Source organism: Panicum virgatum, chromosome 5K, assembly GCF_016808335.1.
Source record: "Panicum virgatum strain AP13 chromosome 5K, P.virgatum_v5, whole genome shotgun sequence".
Lineage (NCBI taxonomy): Eukaryota > Viridiplantae > Streptophyta > Magnoliopsida > Poales > Poaceae > Panicum > Panicum virgatum.
This window is the reverse complement of record NC_053140.1, coordinates 22130329-22154412: the sequence shown is the minus strand read 5'-3', so window position 1 is coordinate 22154412 and position 24084 is coordinate 22130329. Positions and strand designations below refer to the sequence as shown.

Here is a 24084-nt window from a genome sequence, read left to right as displayed (position 1 = left end):
TTTGTTTTGCCTAGCGGGAAGAACTTGGCGAGGAACGCTACGAAACATTTGTCCCACGTGTTGACAGCTTCAGTATTCTGATAAAACCATTGTTTCACTTTCCCCATGAGGGAGAAAGGAAACAAGCGAAGCCTGATGATGTCAGCCATAATGCCCCATATGGTTACGGTCTTGCAGAGCTCCAGAAAGTTCTGGAGATGGGCGTTGGCGTCCTCGTTTGGCTTGCCACAGAATGGGCTAGCCTGCACCATGTTTATGAGGCTGGACTTCAGCTCGAAGTTCACATCCCCAACATCAGCGTTGGGTCCAGTCGCCACATTGGCGGCTGAGGGGACGGAGAAGTCACGGAGAGTCTTCTCAGCCATGGGTTCGGTTGTTGTTGCTGGTGCCTGAAAAGCTAGCTCGCTTGTCGACAACAAGAGCTGAGGAGGGACGATGTGAGGTCGGACCCTTCTCATGAGCTTCTCGGGATTTTAAACAAAGTTTGTCGACAAGAAGAACCTAGTCATACACTACCCAGTTTTCATCCAATCAGGAGAAAACAAAAGATGATATCAGCCTGTATGAGCAGTAGTTACCTATTATTCACAATGCCATGTTTATGCATTAATAAAGATCTTTTACACCTAGTGCCATCCCCGGCAACGGTGCCAGAAATGCTTGTTGGCATTTCTTAACACAATCACTAGGAATGGTTAGTTCCCAGCAATGGCGCCAAGAAACGCTGGGTCAGTCGCCCCACAGCGGTGACGCCATGGGGCGACGTGCGGTATGTCTTAATAATTACAGAAAGATCCGCAAGCGCACGGATATACCATTGTAGCATTTCACCCGGAAGTATTCAGGGTATTGTTATTTGTATTTTCCCAAGGGATGGCTATGGTGTGTAAAGATGTTTACCAAATACATAACCATAACAATTATGAGATAAGGTGTGAACTGCTGATCATATAGGGGTAAGTGATAATAAAGATAATCTAGGGTAATGCGACACACACAAGATCAGCCAACTCTCATGAATAAAGAATAAAGAAATACACCTAAGGTTAGTGGGAGCATAGGCAAACAAGATCCTAGTATACTATTCATGTCAGCAGAGAAGCTATATTAGTCACACACTTAGAACTGCAGGTGCCGGGAAATTAGGGACATTGGGGAGAATGACCCGTTCTGGAGAATGTCCAGACCGTTTCATCTTTGCATGAACTCCTATACGAATACCTGAACATCGGGGAGTACACTAACCGAGAAGCAGCTTCCCAGCGGACCGACAGGGCTGTCACCACCTGCGGTCTACCCCAGTCAAACCGTGGAGAACTGTCATATCCGAAGGATCCCGCATACCCGAGCCCCATGCTCGCATGCGAGGTCACTACCATAGCACCCCCGGATCCCCCACCCTTCGGATGGACAGGTAAGACACTAAGGCAAGCCCGAAAGCACAATGAACCGATATCCTTACCCAGATCATCTGGTCTAAGCAAGCAACTAATACAACTTGAATAAGAACATAACTTGGCTACGCAGGCTAAGAATATAGCAAGATAACCAAGAACAAACTCTTTATGAATAGCATAATGATAGTCGGAATACAAAGCCATACTAGAGGCCGAGGATTGCTCTCCGACCCCGAAACGACTGGATTCGCTAAGGAATTGAAGTACTAGCCTAGCTCCACTACCCTAAAGAGTACAAGTCACAATGAGAGAGAGAAAGAGGCTTTTCCAAGTGGTGTGTGTGGTGAGAGTGGTGAGAGGCCCCTTAAATAGCTAGGAGAGGTCGGTTCCCGCCATCTCTATACATGGAAACATGCCAAATCATCTTCAGGAGGATAGGATCAAGCTTCCCGCCAAAATGCACCTGGAAGGGAGCTCGGCCTGGTTTGGCCGAACCAGTGGGTCGGCCGGCCCCACTTCACCACCTCTGGTCACCGTCTTTCTCTGGGTCACTTCTTGGTGGGTCCTGATGTCAGATGGTCGGTGCCGGAGCTTGGTTGGTCGGTTTGGTCTGTCAGGTGGGCCTCTTTTGCTTGTGTTACGCAGGCTGAGATCTTCTGTGGTTTCTTCTGCATATTCTTCATGTTTTCTTCTTATTCCGGACTTGTGCTCCTGAAATCAATAATTCTCCAAAACAACTATGGAGCTAGGTTAGTGATACAAATATGTTAGTAAGAGACATAGTTTTCCTTCTCTTGTGAGTATAGTTTACGGTCATATTTTGCACTTAATGACCGTCAACAGTCCCCTCGGACCAGGCGTTCTACGGCATTATCCCGGGTGCTAGCTCGACTCCGGTCGGTAAGGTCACCCTTCCGGTCACCTTCGGCACTCGGGACAACTACAGAACCGAGTCCATCATCTTTGAGGTGGCGTCATTCGAGAAATCCTACCACGTCATACTTGGGAGACCAGCTCTCGCCAAGTTCATGGCAATCCCAAATCACACGTATCTTCTCCTGAAGATGCCGGCTCCGAATAGAGTCCTCTCCATCCGTGGCGACATCCAGACGTCTCACTCCTACGAGACAAAGAATATCAACACCGCCGAAGCCATGGAGAGTGTTATGTATTTTAGAGTCATGAATAAATCCGCAAGCGCACGGATACCATTGTAGCTTTCACCTCAGAGTATTCGAAAGGTTATCGAATCCACAGGGAATGTGTGCGCACTCTCTTCTATTCTAATCGATCCAAGGACACACCAAGATAGGTAGAAGGGTAGAGAGTATTCCTAAGATAGTGCTACTGCTGAGTTAAAGGTCGATCTCTCGGGCACAATACTCGCTTCGGGCACCAGCTTACAACTGGTCTGCCAGTCGACTCCGGCCAACAGCTCTATGCTATATTCGAACGTGGAGAATTACGAAGGACCAATAGGGCTGTCACCACCTACGGCCTACCTCTAACAAACCGTGGGATATAAGGCAAACGAAGGATAACCCCTAGCCTAGACACCATGTATACGCTATTGATTACTACTGCAGTCTAACTACGTATGTCGACCCATAGCAAACTATAGCACTCTGTACGAATACAGAGCGATGAACCCGCGAGTAAGAGAACTGATCTCACTCAACTACAAGCACTACTAGCATCTACTATACCAAGTAAAATACTAAAGATAGAAACCACGAATACTTACTAGATACCGAAGAATGTAGCAGCATCCGTAGAGGTACAAGCTGGGACCAGAGAGCCGACACTCCAGCACTTCTCCCGAACTACTCTCTCACTCTCGTAGAGGTACAAAATGGAGAAGAGCGCCGAAGACCGGTGTCCCTCCTAAGTATCTCTACCCTCTCCCTACTCTAAGACAACTCTAAACCAAAGAGGAGGCTTGGATGAGCACTTGGTGGATGTGAACTCCAACTTGGTGGTGTATCCTCATTTGGAACCCCTCCCTTCATATATATAGGAGGGAGCCACGGGTAGCACGGCGTCCTTCAGTAGCTAATCCTCCAAGAACTGACATAGGGGACCTATGAGGAGGCGACACGTGGCTTGGATGAGGCAGTGGGGCCCACGGGCCAGGTCGGCCGACCTGTAGGTCGGTCGGCCTGCCCGAGGCTCCAACCGTCCCCAGCTTCATCCAGCAGGCTGTCCTGGGCCTCCTTGTCCTAACCCCATGGGTCTTGGCCTGTCCTAAGCTGGTTTGCTTGGGTGCATGGGCTTGTTTTGATCCAATTCAACCTGACTCGTGTTCTCTGATTGGTTGCGCATTTTGCCTTGATCTGTGGAGTGTGTTTTCCTGCTCATGAAGTGTGTTTTCACCCTTATTTCACCTGCATACAAATAATTACCAACACTCGTGGAAATGGTCAGTAATAAACCTCTACCACTATGTTGATGTTTGCATTTCATGTGTTTATGCAGGAGTTGACGGCCTAAATTTGGTACTTAAGAGCCGTCAACAACTCCCCCACACTTAGCCTTTGCGCGTACTCGAGTAAAACAGAAAGGACTAAGGTGAAACATGAATTCCAAAGGTATGAAGCAAGCATAAGAGATATTCCAAACCATACCTTGCACTTGTGAACTTTGAAGTGCCTATCATGCCATCTTGGGTAGTTGAGGAATGGAATGGTCGCGAATCAAATCACTTCTCCTCATGTCAAGTAGCTTGGAGTTTTTCAATAAGTTTTCAAAACAAACCTTACTTAGCTCCTCATTTGATTCTCTCGGATCACTCAATGTGTATGTGTCCTTACCAAGACATTTAACTTGCCTTTTCTTCATCCTACTTCTAGTGATGGCTATATGTGGAGCTCAAGGTAGGGTATGAAGGATAGGGCATACTTGTATTACATATATTGCAAAGTCAAAGACCGGATCCAAAGAGAAAAACAAGTCATACAATCAGATCAAGATATGCACGGGTATGGATTGTGGTAGATGAAATGGTAACTCCTTTTATGTGATCTCTCCCTATATAAATTCTTTTGAAAGCATGGCTATCTCTTTTTTTTCTTTTTTTCATGGACCTTCATGTGCCCACATTTTTTTTCTTTCTTTCTCTTTTTTTTCAATACTTGGACCTTCATGTGTCCATATATTTTTTTCTCGATAGCCCATGCTCTCTCTTTTTTTTAACAAAAACTGGAGAGAGAGACCAACACATATAGTGGAGCATTTATTTTGTGGAATGAGTGGATGGTACAATGCTAACTTCTCAAAGAAGCATAGCAAGGGGGTATATGGTGTGCACGTGAATCTTGATCATGAAAGTATGAAAAGAATTCTCTCAAGGGTCACAACAATTTGACAAAGCTCAATGCAAAAACAAGCAGAATATGTGTATATGGTTTTCAAGAAGTATCATCATATGGCTTTGGTAGGACTTTAGCATATCAAAGAGGAGTTTCGCAAAGGGTTTTCCAAATTTTCAAATAAAGTTCCCAAGCACTTAAAAAATAAAGAGCGAAGATCATATCATCCAAACCATATCTCAAACATCAACTACTTAGATAAGCATGGTTTCCTATGGATTTTTGTTCACAAGCATCAAGATGATAAGCATGGAATAAAACATATGCAAGCCAACCATAGGAAACATGTAGAGCAGGTGCAACACATTGATTCACTTTGAGTTTGATTTTAGTGAGTAATATTTAAAAACCATTCAAACTCATGAATCAAGAGAGTTGAGAAGTAGAGGATGCACAAACCATCGCTTCTGAAGAAGATGGGGATCAAGGCAATGGTGATTCGGCCAAACCACTAGATGGCTGGCTGAATTTGTTGTCCTTGCCTTGTCTCTTGTCATGTTGGTGTAGACGATGTTGTGCGATGCATCTATGGGAGATCTCGAATGTGTATGACAATGATGATCTTGAGAGATCTCCCCCACACTTGTACTTGTACCTGGTGCTGTATTCAACGAGATAGTGGAAATAAAATAATGGCTCTGCTGGTTTTAAGAACCAGGGAGCTCTAGAATTTATTCAAACTAAACTTTACTCTCACCATGAGACTTACTCTGGCGATCCTCGGGTGACCTCCCGGCAGGGCTTTGTTTAATGTCAAAAGCAGGACATTGAGAGCACTTACCATGATGTCTTGTTAATGAAGACTCAATGTTGCCGCCATGGCAATTCCTCTCTTTTTTTCTCTTTTTTTTTATATGGAGCAAGATGCAAGGACTAGTACCAATTCAAAGACAAGATATGGATTGAGAAAAAACTTACTTTGGGGCACTCACATACCTTCCCCACACTTGGAGTTTGCAAAACTTCAAGTGTATGGAGTTCAAGTCTCTTTCTGTAGTTGTTCCTTTATCAAGGCCTATCGAGGGGTTGTAGTTGGTGTAGCTCTCATGTTCGTAGGTGTTGCTTGTCTGTCATTCTTCTTGATCTTCCCCTGGAAAGGTTAACGACCAAAAATACCCGAAGGAAAAATACATCCTAGAATATGCACTTGTTTTTATTGAAGGGAAATAAATAAGTAAATAAATAATGATAATACGGGCTATCTCCCGGTAGTGCTTTGTTTTTATGGTCATAAGCTCGACCATGGGAACATCTTCTTGCAGCTATTGTTGATGATGTGTTCCCCTTTTCATCACCAATTGTCGATGTGTCATGAAGGTTTAGCTGCAATGTTATCACCACAGAGCATCCACGAAATTTGCAATGTTTACGGTAAACATATACATCTACAACTAGCCTTCTAAAGGTTTTGCAAGAGAGGACCTTAAGGCAGTTATAGTCCTCACCGACGGTCCGCAGTGGTCTCCCCACCGACGGAAGAGACGTAGCCGCCTCGACCCGGCAGGTCTCATCAGCGGACTCCTCTACCTTTCTCTTCCTGCGAAGTCAAAATTTCCGCAGCATCAAGATGCAATTCAAGATTCAAAAGCAAAACCAAGGGGTAGCAGCCCAACTTCGCTTACCCTCCGCTGCAGTGTGCGATGAAGGACAACTTCAACGGTGCGGCAGGTGGCTGCGACCGGGGCACGAGCAGAGGAGACCTAATGCCCCCCATGCGCGTCAGCCCCAGCACCGCCTCCCCTTCTGCGCGGCCGGCGCCGACACCAGTGCCTTCTCCAGACAATTCGGGGGCACCCTCTGCCCCCGGCTCCTCGCTCTCCGACCTCGAGGCGGCGTGGATGCCCTTTGGCAGGGCTCCCGTCATGCCGGCCTTCGAGGCCGAGATCTTTCGGATGGCCCGCCTCCTCCTCCGCTGTCTCGATGCGGACGGGTTGGGAGGGACAATGGCCCCTATGACTTCAATGCCTGACTCACCTCCAATGGACGAGTCGGACGATACCTCCTGGTCGGCCGCCTCCGGCTCCTTCAGATTGGCCGGGGCGGCGGCATCCTTCCCTGCATCCCCCTCTGGCACAGGAGCGGGAGACTAGAACTCCTAAACTTTGGCCTGCATAGAAGACATTCCGAGTTGATTACAACCCAACGGGTGCGCCGCATATGGAAAGCATGGCGAAAATAACTTCGGAACAAAAACAGAACAACTCGGAACAAAAGCAGAACAACGGATCTCCGCGACTCCGCCAGCCACCCTGCTCGGGGGCTGAGCACCACAACCACTTAGCGTGTCTCCGTGACTCCGCCTGCCACCCAGCTCGGGGGCTGGGCGCCGTAACTACTTGGCGTGTCTCCGCGACTCCGCCATCCACCCTGCTCGGGGGCTGGGCGCCGTAACTACTCGGCGTGTCTCCGTGACTCCGCCAGCCACCCTGCTCGGGGGCTGGGCGCCGAAACTACTCAGCGTGTCTCCTTGACTCCGCCAGCCACCCTGCTCGGGGGCTGGGCATTGCAACTACTCGGCGTGTCTCCGCGACTCCGCCCGTCACCCTGCTCGGGGGCTGGGTGCTGCAACTACTCGGCGTGTCTCCGCGACTCCGCCGGCCACCCCGCTCGGGGGCTGGGCGCTGCAACCACTCGGCGTCTCTCCGCGACTCCGCCGGTCACCCCGCTCGGGGGCTGGGCGTCACAACCACTCGGCGTGTCTCTGCGACTCCGCCAGCCACCCTGTTAGGGGGCTGGGCGCCGCGACCACTCGGCGTGTCTCCGCGACACCGCCAGCGATCCTTCTCGGGGGCTGGATGCCGTGACTCCAGGGTCAGGTGGACCCGGTCTAACGAATGACTGGGAAAACGATGAGACAACACGGTGTTCTGAGTGCTCAGGCAGCTCGGGGATCTAGACAGACAAGCTTTCTTCATTGACCCTCGAAAATATTTTTCGAAACCTTCCGAAGCTCGGGGGCTGCACCCAACGGGTGCGCCCAGGGGCGCATCCCGTTGAAGATTGAAGGGAGACAAGAATCATCATGTGAGTCCCGAAGAACTTCGCAACCAGTCAACAAGATTCGGCTCAAGCTCCTCAGCACTCGGGGGCTTGACGGAGGTACATCCGGGTACCTCCCAGCCGAGTAGTTATCTCCCGACTGGGTACCTACTCGGCTAGGACCACTCTGCACGACTACCCGGCGGACAGGCACTCGGCTGGACGTCGGAAGGTTCCTCCGAGGATCAGAATCAAGGCGCGGATATGGATTCCGGATATCTAGGAATCTCAACCAACCTGATTCCATGTAACAACCTGAGTAGATATCCTCCCTTACTTGTAACCCAAGGCACCTGGCCTATAAAGGCGCCGTGAGGAGACCCAGAGAAAATACATCTGATCATTCATCGTCGTCAAGCTCATACAATACAAAAAACACAGGGCGTAGGGTATTACGCTCCCGAGCGGCACGAACCTGTCTAAACCTTAGCGTCATCTCGCGACCATCTAGCTTTTGGCTCCGGAATCCCCCCTTCACCTATAAATCTATTGCCGGGCATACCCCTGGTGGACTTACCGGATAAGCAATCCGACAGTGGGGTCATGCAGCTAGATGCTAAGCATGGCCGCAGCGGCGGAAGGAGAAGACTAGTCTATGATAGGTAGACTCCACAAAATGGGAGTTAACGGAATAAGAGGTAGCTAATCCTCATTCCTCCAACCAATTAAAAAATAGAGCGATTTTATATCTCAAACCAAACATAGTTGGAGTCATTCCATCCCTCTAATCTAGAATGGAACTGCTTTATTCTGTCTCATTCTCCTCCAACCAAACGCTATCTTAATTATGGCCCCTGTGGCCTGCATGTCGGAGTTTGTGCATACGCCGAAGCTGTTTTGGTGCCCTCTACACACGCAATTGCACCACCAGAGCGAGGCTCTGAAAAACTCTCTTTTTTTTTAAAAAAAAAGGAAAAACCAGGCAAAACGGACCAAGATCGCAATCCGGGAGCTTGGACTGGGGTGATAACTACAACCAAACCAATCACGCCCAAATTTAGTCGCGTCGCATCGCATCGCATCGGTATTCCCTCCCCTATTCCACAGCGCGCGAGATTCCTATGAGGACCGATCAGTTAAAGCCCAAACACGACCCGATTCGCTAAAGCCACTCGCCCGCGCACCACAAATCCCCGCCACCACAATTAACCCCAAACCCTAAGCCCACCACTCCCCCCCTCCCTCAGCCGCCGCCGCAGCCTCCACCACAACTAGAGCGCCAGGCCCCCCCTCAGCCCCCCCGTCCCCATGGCCGCCGACGCCGTTGCGGCGGCGATGGCTGCGTCCTCCCTCGGCAGCGACCTGGAGCCCGCCACCGTCCGCACCGCCATCCGCGACGTCCTGGCCGCGGGCACCGCGCGGGCCGGCGAGCGCGTCGTGGTCGGGGGCTGGGTCCGGACGGGCAGGGAGCAGGGTAAGGGCACCTTCGCCTTCCTCGAGCTCAGCGACGGCTCCTGCGCTTCCACGCTCCAGGTGATTGTCGACGCCGCCGTGCACCCGCTCGCGCGCCTCACCGCCACGGGCACCTCCGTGCTCGTCGAGGGCGAGATCAAGGAACCGCCCGAGGGGACCAAGCAGAACGTCGAGCTCAAGGTCAGCCGCGTGCTCGAGGTCGGCGAGGTCGACGCCGCCGCCTACCCGCTGCCCAAGGGCAAGGTCAAGCTCACGCTCGAGAAGCTCAGGGATGTCGTTCACCTCCGCTCGCGCACTAACACGGTGTGTGTCCCTTTCCTTTATTTTTTTTCTCCTTCCATCTTATCGATCTGATTGGCCTTCAGTTTATGTACTCTTGCTCGCGGGTGCCCAGATCTTGCAATTCTAGTAGTAATGTTCAGCAGAGCTGGTGGTAGGATTCATCAATTCTGTTATCAATTGAATAGGAAACATATATTCTCTTGCGTTTTTAATGTCGGCTCCAACTTATGAGAATTTGTTCATTTGTCTCTAAACTAACACGCCTGAGCCCTGCCTTTCACGGGTTTACCACAAAGAAATGATCAATAACCATAGGCGCTTCATCTGCATCCCTGTTATATCTTGCCTACTGTTATGGTAGTTTCTGAATTCGCACATTCTGCAATATGCCAATTGGGATTTGGGCACTATGAAGGCATCACATGAGTAATTTTCAACATATCTCTTTAGTCTGGTAACCAACACACCTGTATCCCTGCAATGAACTGAGCTTTTTGAGCAAAGCTCATGTTCTAACCAAATGAACCTGAAGCCTGATTTTCAAGCTTAAATCTGTCTTGACTCTCTAGAGCTCAGTTAGTAGGCACTTAGCGGACCTAGTTTGGACATCCTTATTGGGAATATGGCACAATAAACCTATAGACCTGGTCCATCAACTTCATATTTAGTTTCTGGGGTAACTTCTTGTTGCCCTTCTTTCTTAATTTGTGTATGGATATGGACCACACGCTGACTTTTTATGTTTCTTCGAGGCTGATTATTGAGTGATCATGGGGAGCTCTCCTTTCCCACAGATTGTTACATCTATGATCACTACTCAGTTTTGATTTTTCTCCCAATGCTGTACAATTGTGCTGTTTGAACTAACTTGTTATCGGTTTGAGTCGGCAAGGCTGAGGCTGTAGACATGTGAAACTTGTATGAAACTCATTTGGTTTTTCATTTCTGAGTGGTGTGTTAGGTATTGTGACATGATATCTTGCCAAAAGAAGCATATCCTTTTTTTTTGGTTAATCCTTTTGGATGTGAACATGCCGTAGAACCATGGTATTTGTTAATCCTCTTTTCATTCAGTAATATTTTGACATGATATGTTCAAGTTCTGGCATTTGAATTTGTGCTGTGTTGTATTAATCTATCCTTTTAGATCTTGCACTTGATATCCTGACCGGAATGGAAAATGTATCAAAAAATGCTCATTACACAACAATCTTCTGCCAATTTATGCCAAACCATTTTTGCAGATTGGTGCAGTTGCTAGGATTAGGCACCAGCTAGCCTTTGCAACACACAGGTTCTTCCACGAGAATGCATTTCTCTATGTACATACACCAATAATAACTACAAGTGACTGTGAGGGTGCTGGTGAGATGTTCCAAGTAACAACTTTGTTTAGCCAGGCTGAAAAAACTGAAAAGGAATTGAAAGAGAACCCTGCACCTTCTGAATCTGAAATCGAGGCAGCTAAAGTTATTGTCAAGGAGAAAGGAGATGCCGTTGCGCAGCTTAAAGCTGCAAAAGCCAGCAAACAAGACATATCAGCTGCTGTTGATGTGCTTAATAGGGCAAAGGAACATGTTTCAAAGCTGGAGGAGAGGTCTAAGTTAAAGCCTGGTATTCCACGCGGGGATGATGGGTCAATAGCTTTTGAAAATGACTTCTTCAAGCGTCAAGCTTTTCTGACTGTGTCTGGACAGCTTCAGGTTGAGACATACGCATGTGCTCTTAGTAGCGTGTATACCTTTGGACCAACATTCCGGGCAGAAAACTCACATACATCACGCCATTTGGCAGAGTTTTGGATGGTTGAACCAGAAATCGCATTTGCAAACTTGCAGGTAACTAGGATGAATTGCATTTGTATTAAAATGCTGCTGAAATAGTTTTCCTCTTGATGGTACAAATTGTACAAGAATTACGAGATATTCTGTTCAATTGTCTTACAGGATGATATGAACTGTGCGGAAAAATATATACAATACCTTTGCAAGTGGCTGCTTGACCATTGCCGGGAAGATATGGAATTCATGGTGAAAAATTATGATAAGAGTGCAATTGAACGTCTGGAGCTCGTTTCCTCAACTCCTTTTGTGCGGATTTCATATACAAAGGCTGTGGAGCTCTTGAAAAATGTTACTGACAAGAAGTTTGATAACAAAGTTGAATGGGGAATTGATTTAGCCTCTGAGCACGAAAGGTATGCACATCAGAATTTGATGCCTTTTTTCTTTTTAAGGGATTATGGATTTCCTTTTTCAAATGTAGTTTTTTGTGCTTTATTTGAAATTTCAATTACCTTAAGGATTGGAATATCTCTAAAGAGATAGCTTTGGATAGGAGCGCTTGGAGACTAGCTATCAATGTGCCTGAACTTTGAACTTATTTCTTTTGGGTTTCATCTCTAGCCTACCCCAACTTGCTTGGGAAAAAAGGCTATGTTGTTGTTGTTGTTGTATTTGAAATTTCAATTCTTGTCATGCAATGTTGAAGGTATTTGACGGAGGATATATTTAAGAAGCCAGTTATTGTTTATAACTATCCAAAAGGAATAAAGGCATTTTATATGAGGCTCAATGATGATGACAAGACGGTGGCTGCAATGGATGTTCTTGTGCCCAAGGTATAGCTAAGCCTCTCATACATCAAACCTCTGCCCATATCGGTGCACATGTTCATTTGTATTGTAGGGAGGGAAGTTTTGCGCACTTTTGGGTCCAGTGGGATATTCATTTATTGCTGGTTTTTCCTTGTCACTCATTTTTGTGCTTGAATGTTTTTGAAGGTTGGTGAGTTGGTTGGTGGAAGTCAAAGGGAGGAACGTCTAGATGTTCTCAAACAGAGGTATGTGGTACTCAACTTCAAGATAAAGATATTTAGTTTTTCCTTTTTGACTTGTCTAGTGGTATTCAACTTAGCTTTTGGAAATATATAGTATTGCTACTCGTCGTACTCTTGACGTAAGCCACATCTTATCTTCATTGCAATCTATACACTGGATGTTTAACTTCTTTCCTCAGTTGAGGTCACTACTGTATGTGACAGCATCTATGCAACACATAGATTAAATGTGATGTTGAGCATGCCAAAATAGTAAATGTGTGTACTGTTGTATATGTATGTTTGCCATTCTACGAGATTTCATCTATCTGCTCAGTTGATAATACAACAAATTTGCTTGACAGGATACTTGACGCTGGCTTGCCTTTGGAACCCTATGAATGGTACTTAGACCTCCGCCGCTTTGGGTCCGTAAAGCACAGCGGCTTTGGGTTGGGTTTCGAAAGGATGATTCTTTTTGCCACTGGTATGGAGAACATCAGAGATGTTATACCCTTCCCGAGGTACCCAGGGAGGGCTGACCTGTAATCTTTGAAGACTTTGGTTAAACAGATGCGAATTGATTCATTCAACATGCTGGCAAGATTTTGGAATGATTTTGCCGATCAGTTGCCCTACTTTGCACATTAGATATATTGGAGTATACTGGTACGGTTGTCTAGTGTCATGTAATTTCCAGTGTACTAAATTTGCCTTTGTTAGTTAAATGCTCAACTAGAGCCAAAATTTTAATCATAACACTGTAAGGAATTATAGTTTTGTGGGGTGAAGTTGGTCTCTTTCGCCTATTCAGCTATGAAATATTTGCATCTTTCAAGCTCAGTTAGATTCACGGCATGTTTTAGTTTGACCTGATTTGTTGATTGTGGAGCGCATGCTCCTATACGCTTACTCGCTTCGCACACCACGTGACGGGGACGAGCTGGCTGTGGAGGTACCTTACATGACTTAAAGTCACTGATGTGTGGGCCCAAAATCTGTGGGGCTCACGTGTCAGTAACTTTCAAGTCACGTAAACGTACCTCACTGAATCTCAATCCGGCGACGACAGGTGGGCCCCACACACGATGGAGGATGCGGCCCCAGTTGGATAAGTGGGACCCACACATTTTTAGAGGTGAGACGTCACCCACTTCTAAACCCATATTTAGGGCGGGTGATGCCCCACCCGCCCCTAAAAAAGATTTTCAAATTTATACAAAAAATTAGTTTAATTCAAAATAATGGCAAAACACATAAAAAGTTGAAATTTTTACCATAAGCCAATTGTGATCCATGAAACTAGAAAAAAATATTATGAATATATTGATTGTGAATGTGGAAACTACAAAGTTAACCTTAAGTTTTATGAGATAGTAGGGTAGGTGAGCTATACATTATGTTTTCACACTACTAACTATTATATACACTAAAATATAGTTACAAGATATAATTTTTTAAGTTCTACAAGCCATAATAGGCCTCTCATACAAATTTCACATTTTTTATGTGCTTTGCTATTTTTGGATTAAATAAATTTTCAGATTAAAGAAAAATTATTATAGATACCGGTGAGGGTGTCATCCTCCTACGGAAATAAATTTGTAGGGGCGCGTAACGCCCCACCCACCCCTACAAATGCTCTCCTCTATATATTCGAGAGGAGGCTCGTGATTTAACACAATTTCGGCTGTTCGTGCGCGACACCATCATGCTATCGAAATTTGAGTGTTGGATCTCAATAGATTAATTCATAATCCCATTTTAAAAATTTGGCATAAAAATAGTACAATATTTTGGAGGGAAAGAATTATAGAAGCGTGTCACCCCTAACCCACTACTGGAAGTCAATTTGTAGGGCGATTTCCAACGGCGGGGTAGGTAATGGGTAACCTACCCGCAGGGGCGGATCCACATGGGGGGCTAGGGGGGATTAAGCCCCCCTACCTCTCTAATACCCATGGATACCCATCTAAGCCCCCTTTTATTATTTGGATGAAACAATGAAGAGGAAGAGGGAGGAAGAAGAAGAGAAGAGGAGAAAGAAAAAGAAAGTGGACATGATCCCTCTCTACATTTTTAGGCTAGATTCGCCACTGCCTGCCCGTAGACATGTTTTTTCAGGAACGGGTGCATTAACCACCCCTAAAATTGATATTTGTAGTTGCAAAAACTAGTAGCAGTAATCATATCACACCGCTCGTAAAAATATAATTTTTACCCGCATCTAAAATCCTTTCCATAGTAGGGTTGCCTCCGTATCAACCAGAGCGGCCGTCCATCATGGCGGCGACCTTGCGCACTGCCGGCCGGGCCACAAGGTCCTGCCACCACGCCCTGACGCGAGGGAACGCGTCAAACACCGCCGCGTACGGCATGCCCATGAAGTAGTGCGTGTAGGGGAAGTGGCTCAGGTCGGCCAGGCTGACGGCGTCGCCGGCGAGGTACCTCCGCTCGCCCAGCCGCGCCTCGTACACCTCCAGCACCTTCCTCAGCTTCTCCACGTTCTCGCCGATGGCCTTCTCGTCGGGCGTCCCGCCCAGCGCCGGGACGACGCGGTGCTGCACGAACACCGCGTGCACCGCCGGCTCGTACTGCAGCGCCTCCACGTCCAGCCAGGCGTCGACGAGCGCGGATCCTTGGAGGTCACCGTCCCGCAGGAGGTTGGTGCCGTCGTCCGGCGTCCTGTACTTTCGGAGCACATAACGGGAGATTGCTCGGGACTCTGAGGATCAGAGACAGGATTCTCGTATCTCCTTATTGAAAATTCTCAACGAAATTATCTTGTAGAGTGATGAGTGAGGAGCCAAACTTACGGAAGAGCATCAGGTCTCCATCCTGGAACGCCGGGACCTGTCCAAACGGCTGGAATGCAAAGAGAGCAAATCAAGTTGCGACGATCGCGGTAGGTATTTGGCAGTCTGAAACTGAACCAATCGAGAACTGTCTCTTTACGTTTCTGGCGAGATGCTCGGGGCCCTTGTGCTCCATATCATGGAAGTCGACTTCGACGACCTCGTACTCGGCGCCTACCTCCTCCAGGCACACCAGCACGCGCGCCACGTTCGTGAACGCTGCCGACCCGAACACCTTCACCGGCGACATGGCTCGCTACTTACCTTTGCCTCTTCGTTTGGATCGGCTCACAGATATATAAGCAGCTAGAAGGATGCAGGCTGTTTGGTTACAGGAACGGGGAAGAAATGGTCTTAGAAGATATGGATACATGGACATGGACACCGCGACTGCAGAATTGTAGTGAGCAGGTTATAGGACTTAGGAGTCTATTCCTTTTGACTGGTTCCATCAGAACAGAAAGGTACTGCGAGTGCATGGCCTTTTGCCTTTTGGAACGAATTGGTCTCTAACAGAGGGATTAGAGTTTCGACTTCTCTCAGGCTCTCACCATCAGAAGCGACACGTGATAGGAGGTGCCTTTTTTTTTCTGAAAGGGTCATAGGAGGTGCTTGACAACACATTTAGCAGGCAATAATTCAATATGGAAGTTTCAACAGAACCATTTGACTTCAAATATCCGATACGTTCGATATTCCATTTATTTTCATGTAACTGATTTGCAAAATAACATTCACAAATTATAGAAGTGCACACTGTAAAAATACACATAAGAAAGCGATGTCATGATGTATATGTATGATATTATCAGTATTTGGGCAGCTGGAAGACGACGAGCGATCTGGACTGCTCAACCTTGGGGTAGGAATCGAGCACCGACGCATCCGGCGTGGCTATGAAGTAGACCGTGCACGGGAAGTGTGGCTGAGGTCTGCCCAAGCTGACGAAGTCTCCTGCCAGGTACTTGAACTCGAACAGCTGCGCCTCGTACACGTCGAGCACTTTGTTCATCTTCTCTCGATGGAGTCATCGATGAGCTCCTGGTTGGGGCCGGGTTCCACCCTGCATCGGCCCGAGGATGTGCTGGTAGATGATGCGGGCGATGGCAAGGGTCGTACTGGTGAGCCTCCACGTCCAGCCAAATGTCGTCGAGCGCAGTCTCTTAGCTTCCAGTTTGCCCTCCCTCGATCAGCATACAGGTTCACCTCGGGGGTCTTGTATTTTGCGAAGCAGATGCCTAGGAATTGTCCAGGATTCTGGTCGAATACTCCAATTACATGGCTCGAATTTTTTTAGATTATGAAAAAAATTCCGACCTTGATTATTCATATAGGAATGACTACCACAATAGTAACTAGAATTCTTAAACGACATATATAAGAAAGAAAATTATAAATAAAAAATAAAATTAGAAAACTAAACTTCAATCTTGTTCTTCGTTCAACCTTACAATGGTATCAATCAATCACATCTCTCGTCTGCTTAGAAACTTGTGTTCGGATTATCTGTTATTTGCCAAGTCTCTTCACGTAAACCTCCGTCTAGCGCATAAGTGTAGAGAGAGATCGACATAGCCTCCAGCGAGAAAATGGCACCAAAAGGTGTCACCAATATCAACGCCGGCATAATGCCAACTAAGATTCCCTCAAGCGGTTTCCCATAGCACCCAGATCAACAAAGCTATGTAGTAAGGGTAGTGCATCGACAAAGCCTTCATGAAGTAAAACGACGCAAGAAGCAGCGCCATTGCCGAGCCGGCGTGAAACCAGACTAAGAGTTCTCTCTGCGCTCTCCGCAGCCATATTCACAAACCTGCGCTAGTGGCTCGATATCAAAGAGACCATCCCCAACTATATTCGAGCGGTGTGCCCACTAGAGATGCAAATGCTAGTTGTCCGCCCCTCGAGGGCTGACGAGACTCAGCAACTCCTCCACCGCCACCAGGAGCCGTAGTTGCCACCCCATATCCCGCCAACACACCTGCACCTCGGGCGAGTCCGGATCCAGCCACATCATTCCAGGACCTGGCGCCGCCACCCCCACCTCGCAGCAAGCTTGCCGCCTAGCGGCACTCAGATCGCGCAATGCAGCTCGGCGGCAGGTCTGGGTGGTGGCTCAAACTAGGCCAAGCTTCGGAGCCCTGACAACATCACTCTTCACCACACCAGGTCGGGCGGCCACCGTGCTGCCAGAGCAGTGTCCAGTCGGGGAACGAGCAAATCAAGCCCCTAGGGCCCTAGATCTAGCCAAACCCACTTTGAATCGCCGCGTCCGTGCCGGTACCGACCAAGCCGCCCCCCTGGAGCACTCCTCTGCCTAAGGCTTTGCGCACTCGTGGTACTCCAAATTCACTCTCTAAAAGGAATATTCTTGTCTGGTCATCAAAATTCTATTCTCTATATTCAGTTCCGCTGCACCGGTTCATCCTCTATATCTCCACTCTATACCAACTACTAGCCGGTGGGACCCACACATTAGATTTTTTACCCCTCTCGGCCCCCTCTCTCTCTCCACCGGGGTGGCGAGCGGCCTCCCTCTCCTCTGCGTTGCGGCGGCGCGCGGGGCAAGACAGTAGCAGCGGCCGCGCACGAGGCGGGAGCCGCGGTGGCGCGTGGCGACCGGGCTGCCGGGCTCCCATCGAGCTCCGCGCATGGCCCATCAAGCACTACAACATACTATTTATTTTGCGACGGAATCATTTTGTCACGGATCATTGAAAATCCGTCATAATTCACCATCCATGACAGTTTGAGATTCCGTTGTTGATTGAGGGTCATTGATTAAATCTATCGACGATTCTTCAAAACGTCAAAACCGTCGCAGATTGAAGCGATCCATGATGGTTTTTGACCGTCGTAGAGCAGCCCGAGGCCCAGTTAGCCCAGTTTTAGCGACGAAAGTAAACATCGCGGATTCAAGCTGACATGGATAGTGATGTGGCTGCCAATGTGAATGATGACATGGTAGCCAACAGTGATGTGGCTGCCAACGTGGATGATGACATGGCCATCCACGTGGACGATGACATGGCAGATGACGTGGTGGCCAACATGGCTGATTATGTGGCATTTTTTTAAGAGCGCCTAGCCCACTTGTTATTGGGTCCATTTTGGAACTAGGCCGCTACAATGGGCCATTTTTGAGCCCACTATAATTCCACTCAAATTGTAACCCCATTAAATAGCCAATCATACAAGCCCATAAAAAATTCAGCCCATTCATCAGAAAAAATGATCAATTCAGCCCAAAAGAAGTTACAAAGCTACTACTTTGGTGACAATTAACATAGGTTCTGAACTAGCATAACATCACATACATACAACATCATAAATTTTCGGTTCAGCATCTCATAAGATGCATACATTTATGCACAAGAAGCACCAGCACCTAAGGCTTAGCAATAAGAATCAGCTGTTGATCATGAGGCAAATAAATCTGAACCTGAAATTCAAAAGCCCAAGAGTGAGAAGAGAATTGGACACATCAAAATGAGTTTTGATATAAGAATGCAATGTTCATGAAACAACAGAATAATATGATCGAGGCCTCATAATAGACAAGGTAACATCTGAGTAGCATTTGAGATTTGGTAAGGTAACATTGACATAAACAATAGGAAGTAGGCACTAAACGAAAAAGATTATACAAGAACAAAAATCACTCATATCAGTTTTAATTTCTCAATGCAAAGCCTTCAGGAGCTTGGATGACCTATTATTTGTTTTATCAAACACAATAAAAAATCATAGAATAGCACAATGTAATCTATATGACTTTAGTGGCTCATTCTGCATATAGCAATATAGGCCAGCAGGTGAACAGTAGTACTACAACTTGCATATTTAAGATTTCACTCTATTAACATAGTATCATTCTTAAACAGTAACAGTCAGGTAAGAGAATTGAGATGGACTTGACCTGACCCTGGGTCTAAACCACCAAATGCCCCTGCCACACTTGAAAATTAATTTGAAGAAGATAGATTAGACAATGGCCCTGACACACATCAGCAGGCACCAGGAGCCAAACAGTAATCAAATATTCAGATGAAATTTCAAGTTTACATCAAGGTTGTATAGCTGCTTAGTTACAGGTTCAAAAAACTTATGCATAAAAGTTTCAATTGTCATTCTTAATTAGAGTGTCATGGTTCAGACTAGCATTATTATAAGTTCAAACTTCAGAGCATCATTCCAAGGAAACAAATCACTATACAGAACAATTTTCAAGTTTAACTTTTCAAGGACTAAGAGCATTAGGAGTTCAGAGATTGCATTACAAGTTCAGACTAGAGACTTTCAGAGCATCATTAAATGGCACCAGCGGTCTAGCAACAAAAAAAATTCACAACACAAGCATGTACAAGAGTGAAGCAATACCTTTCCAGCATTCGGTCGAACACGTTGCTTGCATCACGAATATACTCTTTGCTGCTGGATCCAGGGTCTGCAATGGCCGCCAATGTTGTATCTTCAATGGGAGCCAGGCTTGGTGCTACCTGAAAGAAGAGAGGCACTTATTCACTCACAGGTCAGAAATCACATTAGGGCAGCAATGTTGCTGCTCTGAATTTTTACTCGCACAAACAAGCCATATGAATGTTCAGATTATAATGATAGGCTGTGCTCATACACTGATGTCGAAGTTCAAAACAAAACTATGGTGCATTCTCAGACACAAGATTAACAAAATTGATGATGTAATCCGAACTAGATTGATTAAAAAGAAGTAGCGAACTGAAAAAATGAATCAAGGAAATTATAGACTTCTCCAAGGGGAGAAAGGTCAGGTTGCAAACGCTGCTTGCCTCTTATAGCCGGATGTGAACGAGCAGCTCTAATCCAAAATCAGTCCATACCTAACACTACGAATCTCTCTAGATCCAGAATGAGAGGAGGAAGAGGCAAAGGGGGAGTAGAGATGCACCTGGGCAAGACACCGCTGATTGACTCGAGACCGGCATGGGAGTAGCTGCCGACGCATCTGACGCGAACCCGAGCAAGAACGAGGGGATGAGAAGGGGAAGGGGAACATGGAGGGGATGAGCCGGAGCAGGAACTGGGGGAGTTGGAGGAGGTGCACCTGATACATCCGCACGGTGGCACACAACAGAAGAGATCGAGTTGGAGGCGACGAGCGGGCTTGGCGAGGTCCCCGGAGATGGGGTTCACGGCGCCACACCCGAGCGCGCACGCCAAGGCATCGGCGGCCATGGCCGCGCAGCACGCGAGGCCCGCGTGCGCCACGCCGTGACCTAGCATGAGCGGCGCCCATGCCAGCCGCGCCGCGTAGGGGAGTAGCGTGGCAGCCAGGCGCGCGTGCAGCCCGCCCTCCGCCCACGCCGCCAGTGCCAGCGCCGCCTGAGAGAGAGAGAGGTGGACGATGCTAGAGAGAGGGAGAGCGGAGTGCCCCGCGGCAGGCGGAGTGGGGAGGCAGGGAGGGGATAGGGTTGAGAGGGAGTTAGGGTTTGGATGGGGATGCAACAGATTATATAGCCTGGTATCATGATCACAACCATCAGATCAGCAATGGACGGTTGGAGATGAATGGGCCATTTGGGCCCAAACATTTCTTCATTCCTTCTCTGCTTATTAATATTTCTCTTTTTCTTTTTTATTTTATTGCCCATTATGAAGTAACATATAAAAATAATTATCTAATGTGCACTAATATATTTGTAAATATAATAGACAACATCTAAGTTGGCATGCAGGAGTTTCAAGAATTTTTAAACAGATTTGTCATTTTCTACCATTTAAATGAATTTCCGCATGCTTGTTAAAAGTAATTACTATTTGAACTATAAGTATCTTGAATAATATTTAAAAAATTTTAAAAAATATAATTAAGCAAACATATACAATTTTAGCCCATAACCTGAAAAATAGATGAATGATTCAAATGTTTGTTAGGGACAATTCAAGCTTCTATGCACAAATTTATTGAAAATAAAAATAATAATATCCAAATTCGGTCAGAAAATTCTAAAAAATAATATGACACTACATTTTAGACCTATAAGCTTGTCAAAAAACTTTCATATGATTCTAATAAAGTGAAACTATACATTGTTCACAAATTGATACATCTCTCATATAGTTTTCTATAACTCAATTCAAACTTTGAAGTTTCATACAACTTAATCTATATATTTCTCATATACACCTTAAATTTGGACACAACCTTAATTTTATGTTCTTGTTAACATTTGTAGATTTATATGGCCACTTTTTGTGCAAAAAAGTTTTTTTCTATTTTTAACTAACTAATTAATACACCCTTGTGAAGTAACTTGTAAAATAATTAATTTATATACACCTAATTATATTTTTATATGTAATAGACAACATCTAAGTTTCCATGTAGAATTTTCAAGAATTTTTTAATAGATTTAGTATTTTGTACCATTTAAATGAATTTATGCATGCTTATTGAAAGTAATTACTATTTGAACTACAAGTATCTCAAATAATAACTAAAAAATCCTCAAAAATATATTTTAAGTGTACCCATTCTATTATAGCTCATATCCCAAAAATGTATGAAAGTTTTAAATATTTGTTAGAGATAATTCAAACTTCTACTTGCAACCTTAATATAAAATAATGATAATAATATCTACAATGTCTCAAAAAAATTTGGAAACTGTCATAGAATCGTTATATTGATGTTTAAGCTTGAAATAAAAGTTTCAATAGATTTTGCTAAAATTAGCGTAAATATTCTTCACAAAATGGATGGATCTCTCACATTACTACATATTACTCAACTCAAATTTTGAAGTTTATACACCATAAAGTCTTTTCTTCTTCACATATATCTCAAATTTGGATAAAATCTTACCTTAACCATCCTATTAACATTTGTTGATTTACATTGCCACTTGTTGTGCAAAAGAAGGGTTGCAAATCTGCGCCTCATTGTAGAACCATGTTATAAAATATTATTAGTTATAGTTTCCCGACACCAACATAAATCAAGGTTTGGGTTCGAAGCCACAATTCTATCTCCGTGTCATTTTAATTTTTGGAATTAAAACTTGAGATAATATATAAATATATAAGCTAATACGAAATTTCAACTGAGCTGTTGCCGTGGTGTGGTGGCAGGGCGCTCGGTTCTAAACACCATGACCCAGGTTCAATTCTCATCTGCTTGTCCTGCTGCGGCCATTTTTTCCCCTCCGCTGGTCCTCCTGCTGCGGCAAGCTCGGGCCAGACACGTGAGAAAGAGCTAGGCCGTTGGTTTTTTTTTCTCCAAATTTTTACTACAGCCCAAGAAAATGTTGAGATGGGCTAGAATGATTTTTTTTCAAGATAAAATAACGAGCGATTTTCTTATGCTACAGAAATTTTAAAAATAAAAAACCTGGATTTAAGCTTGTACAAAATATTATGTTGCAAATTGGATGCATACGTGAACTCGGTATCTTATGGTGATTCGTGGGCTCATGTTAACTATATCGCATTTTTTATCATCATTGTGGTTTGAGCATGATATTAAATCCGTGACGATTTCTATTTTCATTCTGTGACGTTTTCAATGGTTTGTCACAAAAATTGGGCCCAAATTAGAGCCCATATGGGCTATTTGCAAATCTGTGACGAAAATTCATAAATCATCATAGATAGTGTCTGTTTATGACGGTTTTTATAAACGTCACCGAAAATTCGTCATGGATTAAATGGTTTCTTGTAGTGGAGCTCCGCGCCCATGGCTGACGCACGCGGCGGCTCGGCGTTCCCCGCCAGCTAGCAGCCAGCCGGCGCCCCTCCTCCCTCAACTCCGACGGCGCCCGCGGTCCTCCGCCCTGTGACGGAACCGCCAAATTAAAACTCTAAATTAAGCCTAATGGCCGTTATTTGAACACATCGGGCGCATTAGCTTAATGGTTTCATTTGACAGTCCTTTCTCAGCCCACGTCCCGATCGAAACAACACCGATAGTCCCATGCGAAAGTGAGCGCAGATGGTACAAGCACGATACAAGTTCGAAAATACAACAATATACACAAGACTCCGCCATAAATTTTACAAACCAAATTTGAATACAAACATAATTTACAACTTTACATTGCCAAAACTAAGGTTCGCATAGAGGACCTACAACTACCACAAGTGGACACCGAGTTCCCTAACTAAGTGTCTGGCTCCACAACCTCCCATCCCTCTGCGTCCCGACGGATGAACTTAACACAGTAGGGACATAAGTCTACGTCTGTGTGCCCTGAAACAATGTTTCAACAAAAGCCCTGAGCAACTAATACTCAGCAAGACTTACCCGACAAGTGGTATAACTTAACCCACATACCTAGACATGCAAGGCATTTGGCTGGTGGTTATTTTGCAGAAAAAACCTCTAAAGTGAATCCTTAATTTCAACTTTTAGCACCATATTCTATATGTTTAAATCATCGACTAGTATTTGCATCTTCTAAGCAACCATAACAAACATAGAATATTAACCCAGGATAACAATTTCCAAACATCACTTATATTCTATAAAGCATTACTACGATGCGGTGCTGCAATCAAGGTGCTTATATCCGAGAGCGACTGACGGCGAATCGATCCGTTATAACCTTGCAAGGTGGACCTAACCAACACGGCACGCAAAAGCCCCGTCGGACCCCACACACCAACCTTTCCCCTCCCCGCCTCGAACTACAGAACCACCCCACCTGCATATAGTCAGCCGAGCCCTACTAGAGACCACCAAAAGTAAACTCATGCAATCCCAATTCTCCGCGGCCACTCGACTTGCCCTAAGGTGTGGGTAGAAGTTATGTACTTTCGAAGAAAGACAGTACTCGGCTTATCGGTTTCGACTACCTCCTAGTCTCGGTATGCGGATAGTACAATTCAAACATGATCACAGGGCCAGACAACGAACGGTCCTTAACCGACACAGAC

The 24084-nt window shown here is 45.8% G+C and overlaps 3 protein-coding genes across 3 annotated transcripts; 1 reads left to right on the top strand and 2 right to left on the bottom strand.

Moving 5' to 3' along the window:
* Positions 1–8914: 8914 nt before the first annotated feature.
* On the top strand, positions 8915–13159 carry LOC120706945 (asparagine--tRNA ligase, cytoplasmic 1-like). Its single transcript, XM_039991705.1, has 6 exons — positions 8915–9520; positions 10744–11337; positions 11446–11696; positions 11990–12119; positions 12282–12340; positions 12682–13159. The coding sequence occupies exons 1-6, from the start codon at positions 9053–9055 to the stop codon at positions 12863–12865; spliced, it is 1686 nt and encodes a 561-aa protein (XP_039847639.1). The 5' UTR covers positions 8915–9052; the 3' UTR covers positions 12866–13159.
* Positions 13160–14431: 1272 nt separating this feature from the next.
* On the bottom strand, positions 14432–15613 carry LOC120706946 (probable glutathione S-transferase GSTF1). The gene is made up of 3 exons (XM_039991706.1): positions 15272–15613; positions 15133–15181; positions 14432–15041 (listed from the first exon to the last, which is right to left on the bottom strand). The coding sequence occupies exons 1-3, from the start codon at positions 15419–15421 to the stop codon at positions 14578–14580; spliced, it is 663 nt and encodes a 220-aa protein (XP_039847640.1). The 5' UTR covers positions 15422–15613; the 3' UTR covers positions 14432–14577.
* Positions 15614–18373: 2760 nt separating this feature from the next.
* Positions 18374–20500, bottom strand: LOC120710598. Its single transcript, XM_039996234.1, has 3 exons — positions 20099–20500; positions 19552–19670; positions 18374–18613 (listed from the first exon to the last, which is right to left on the bottom strand). The coding sequence occupies exons 1-3, from the start codon at positions 20444–20446 to the stop codon at positions 18580–18582; spliced, it is 501 nt and encodes a 166-aa protein (XP_039852168.1). The 5' UTR covers positions 20447–20500; the 3' UTR covers positions 18374–18579.
* Positions 20501–24084: the final 3584 nt, after the last annotated feature.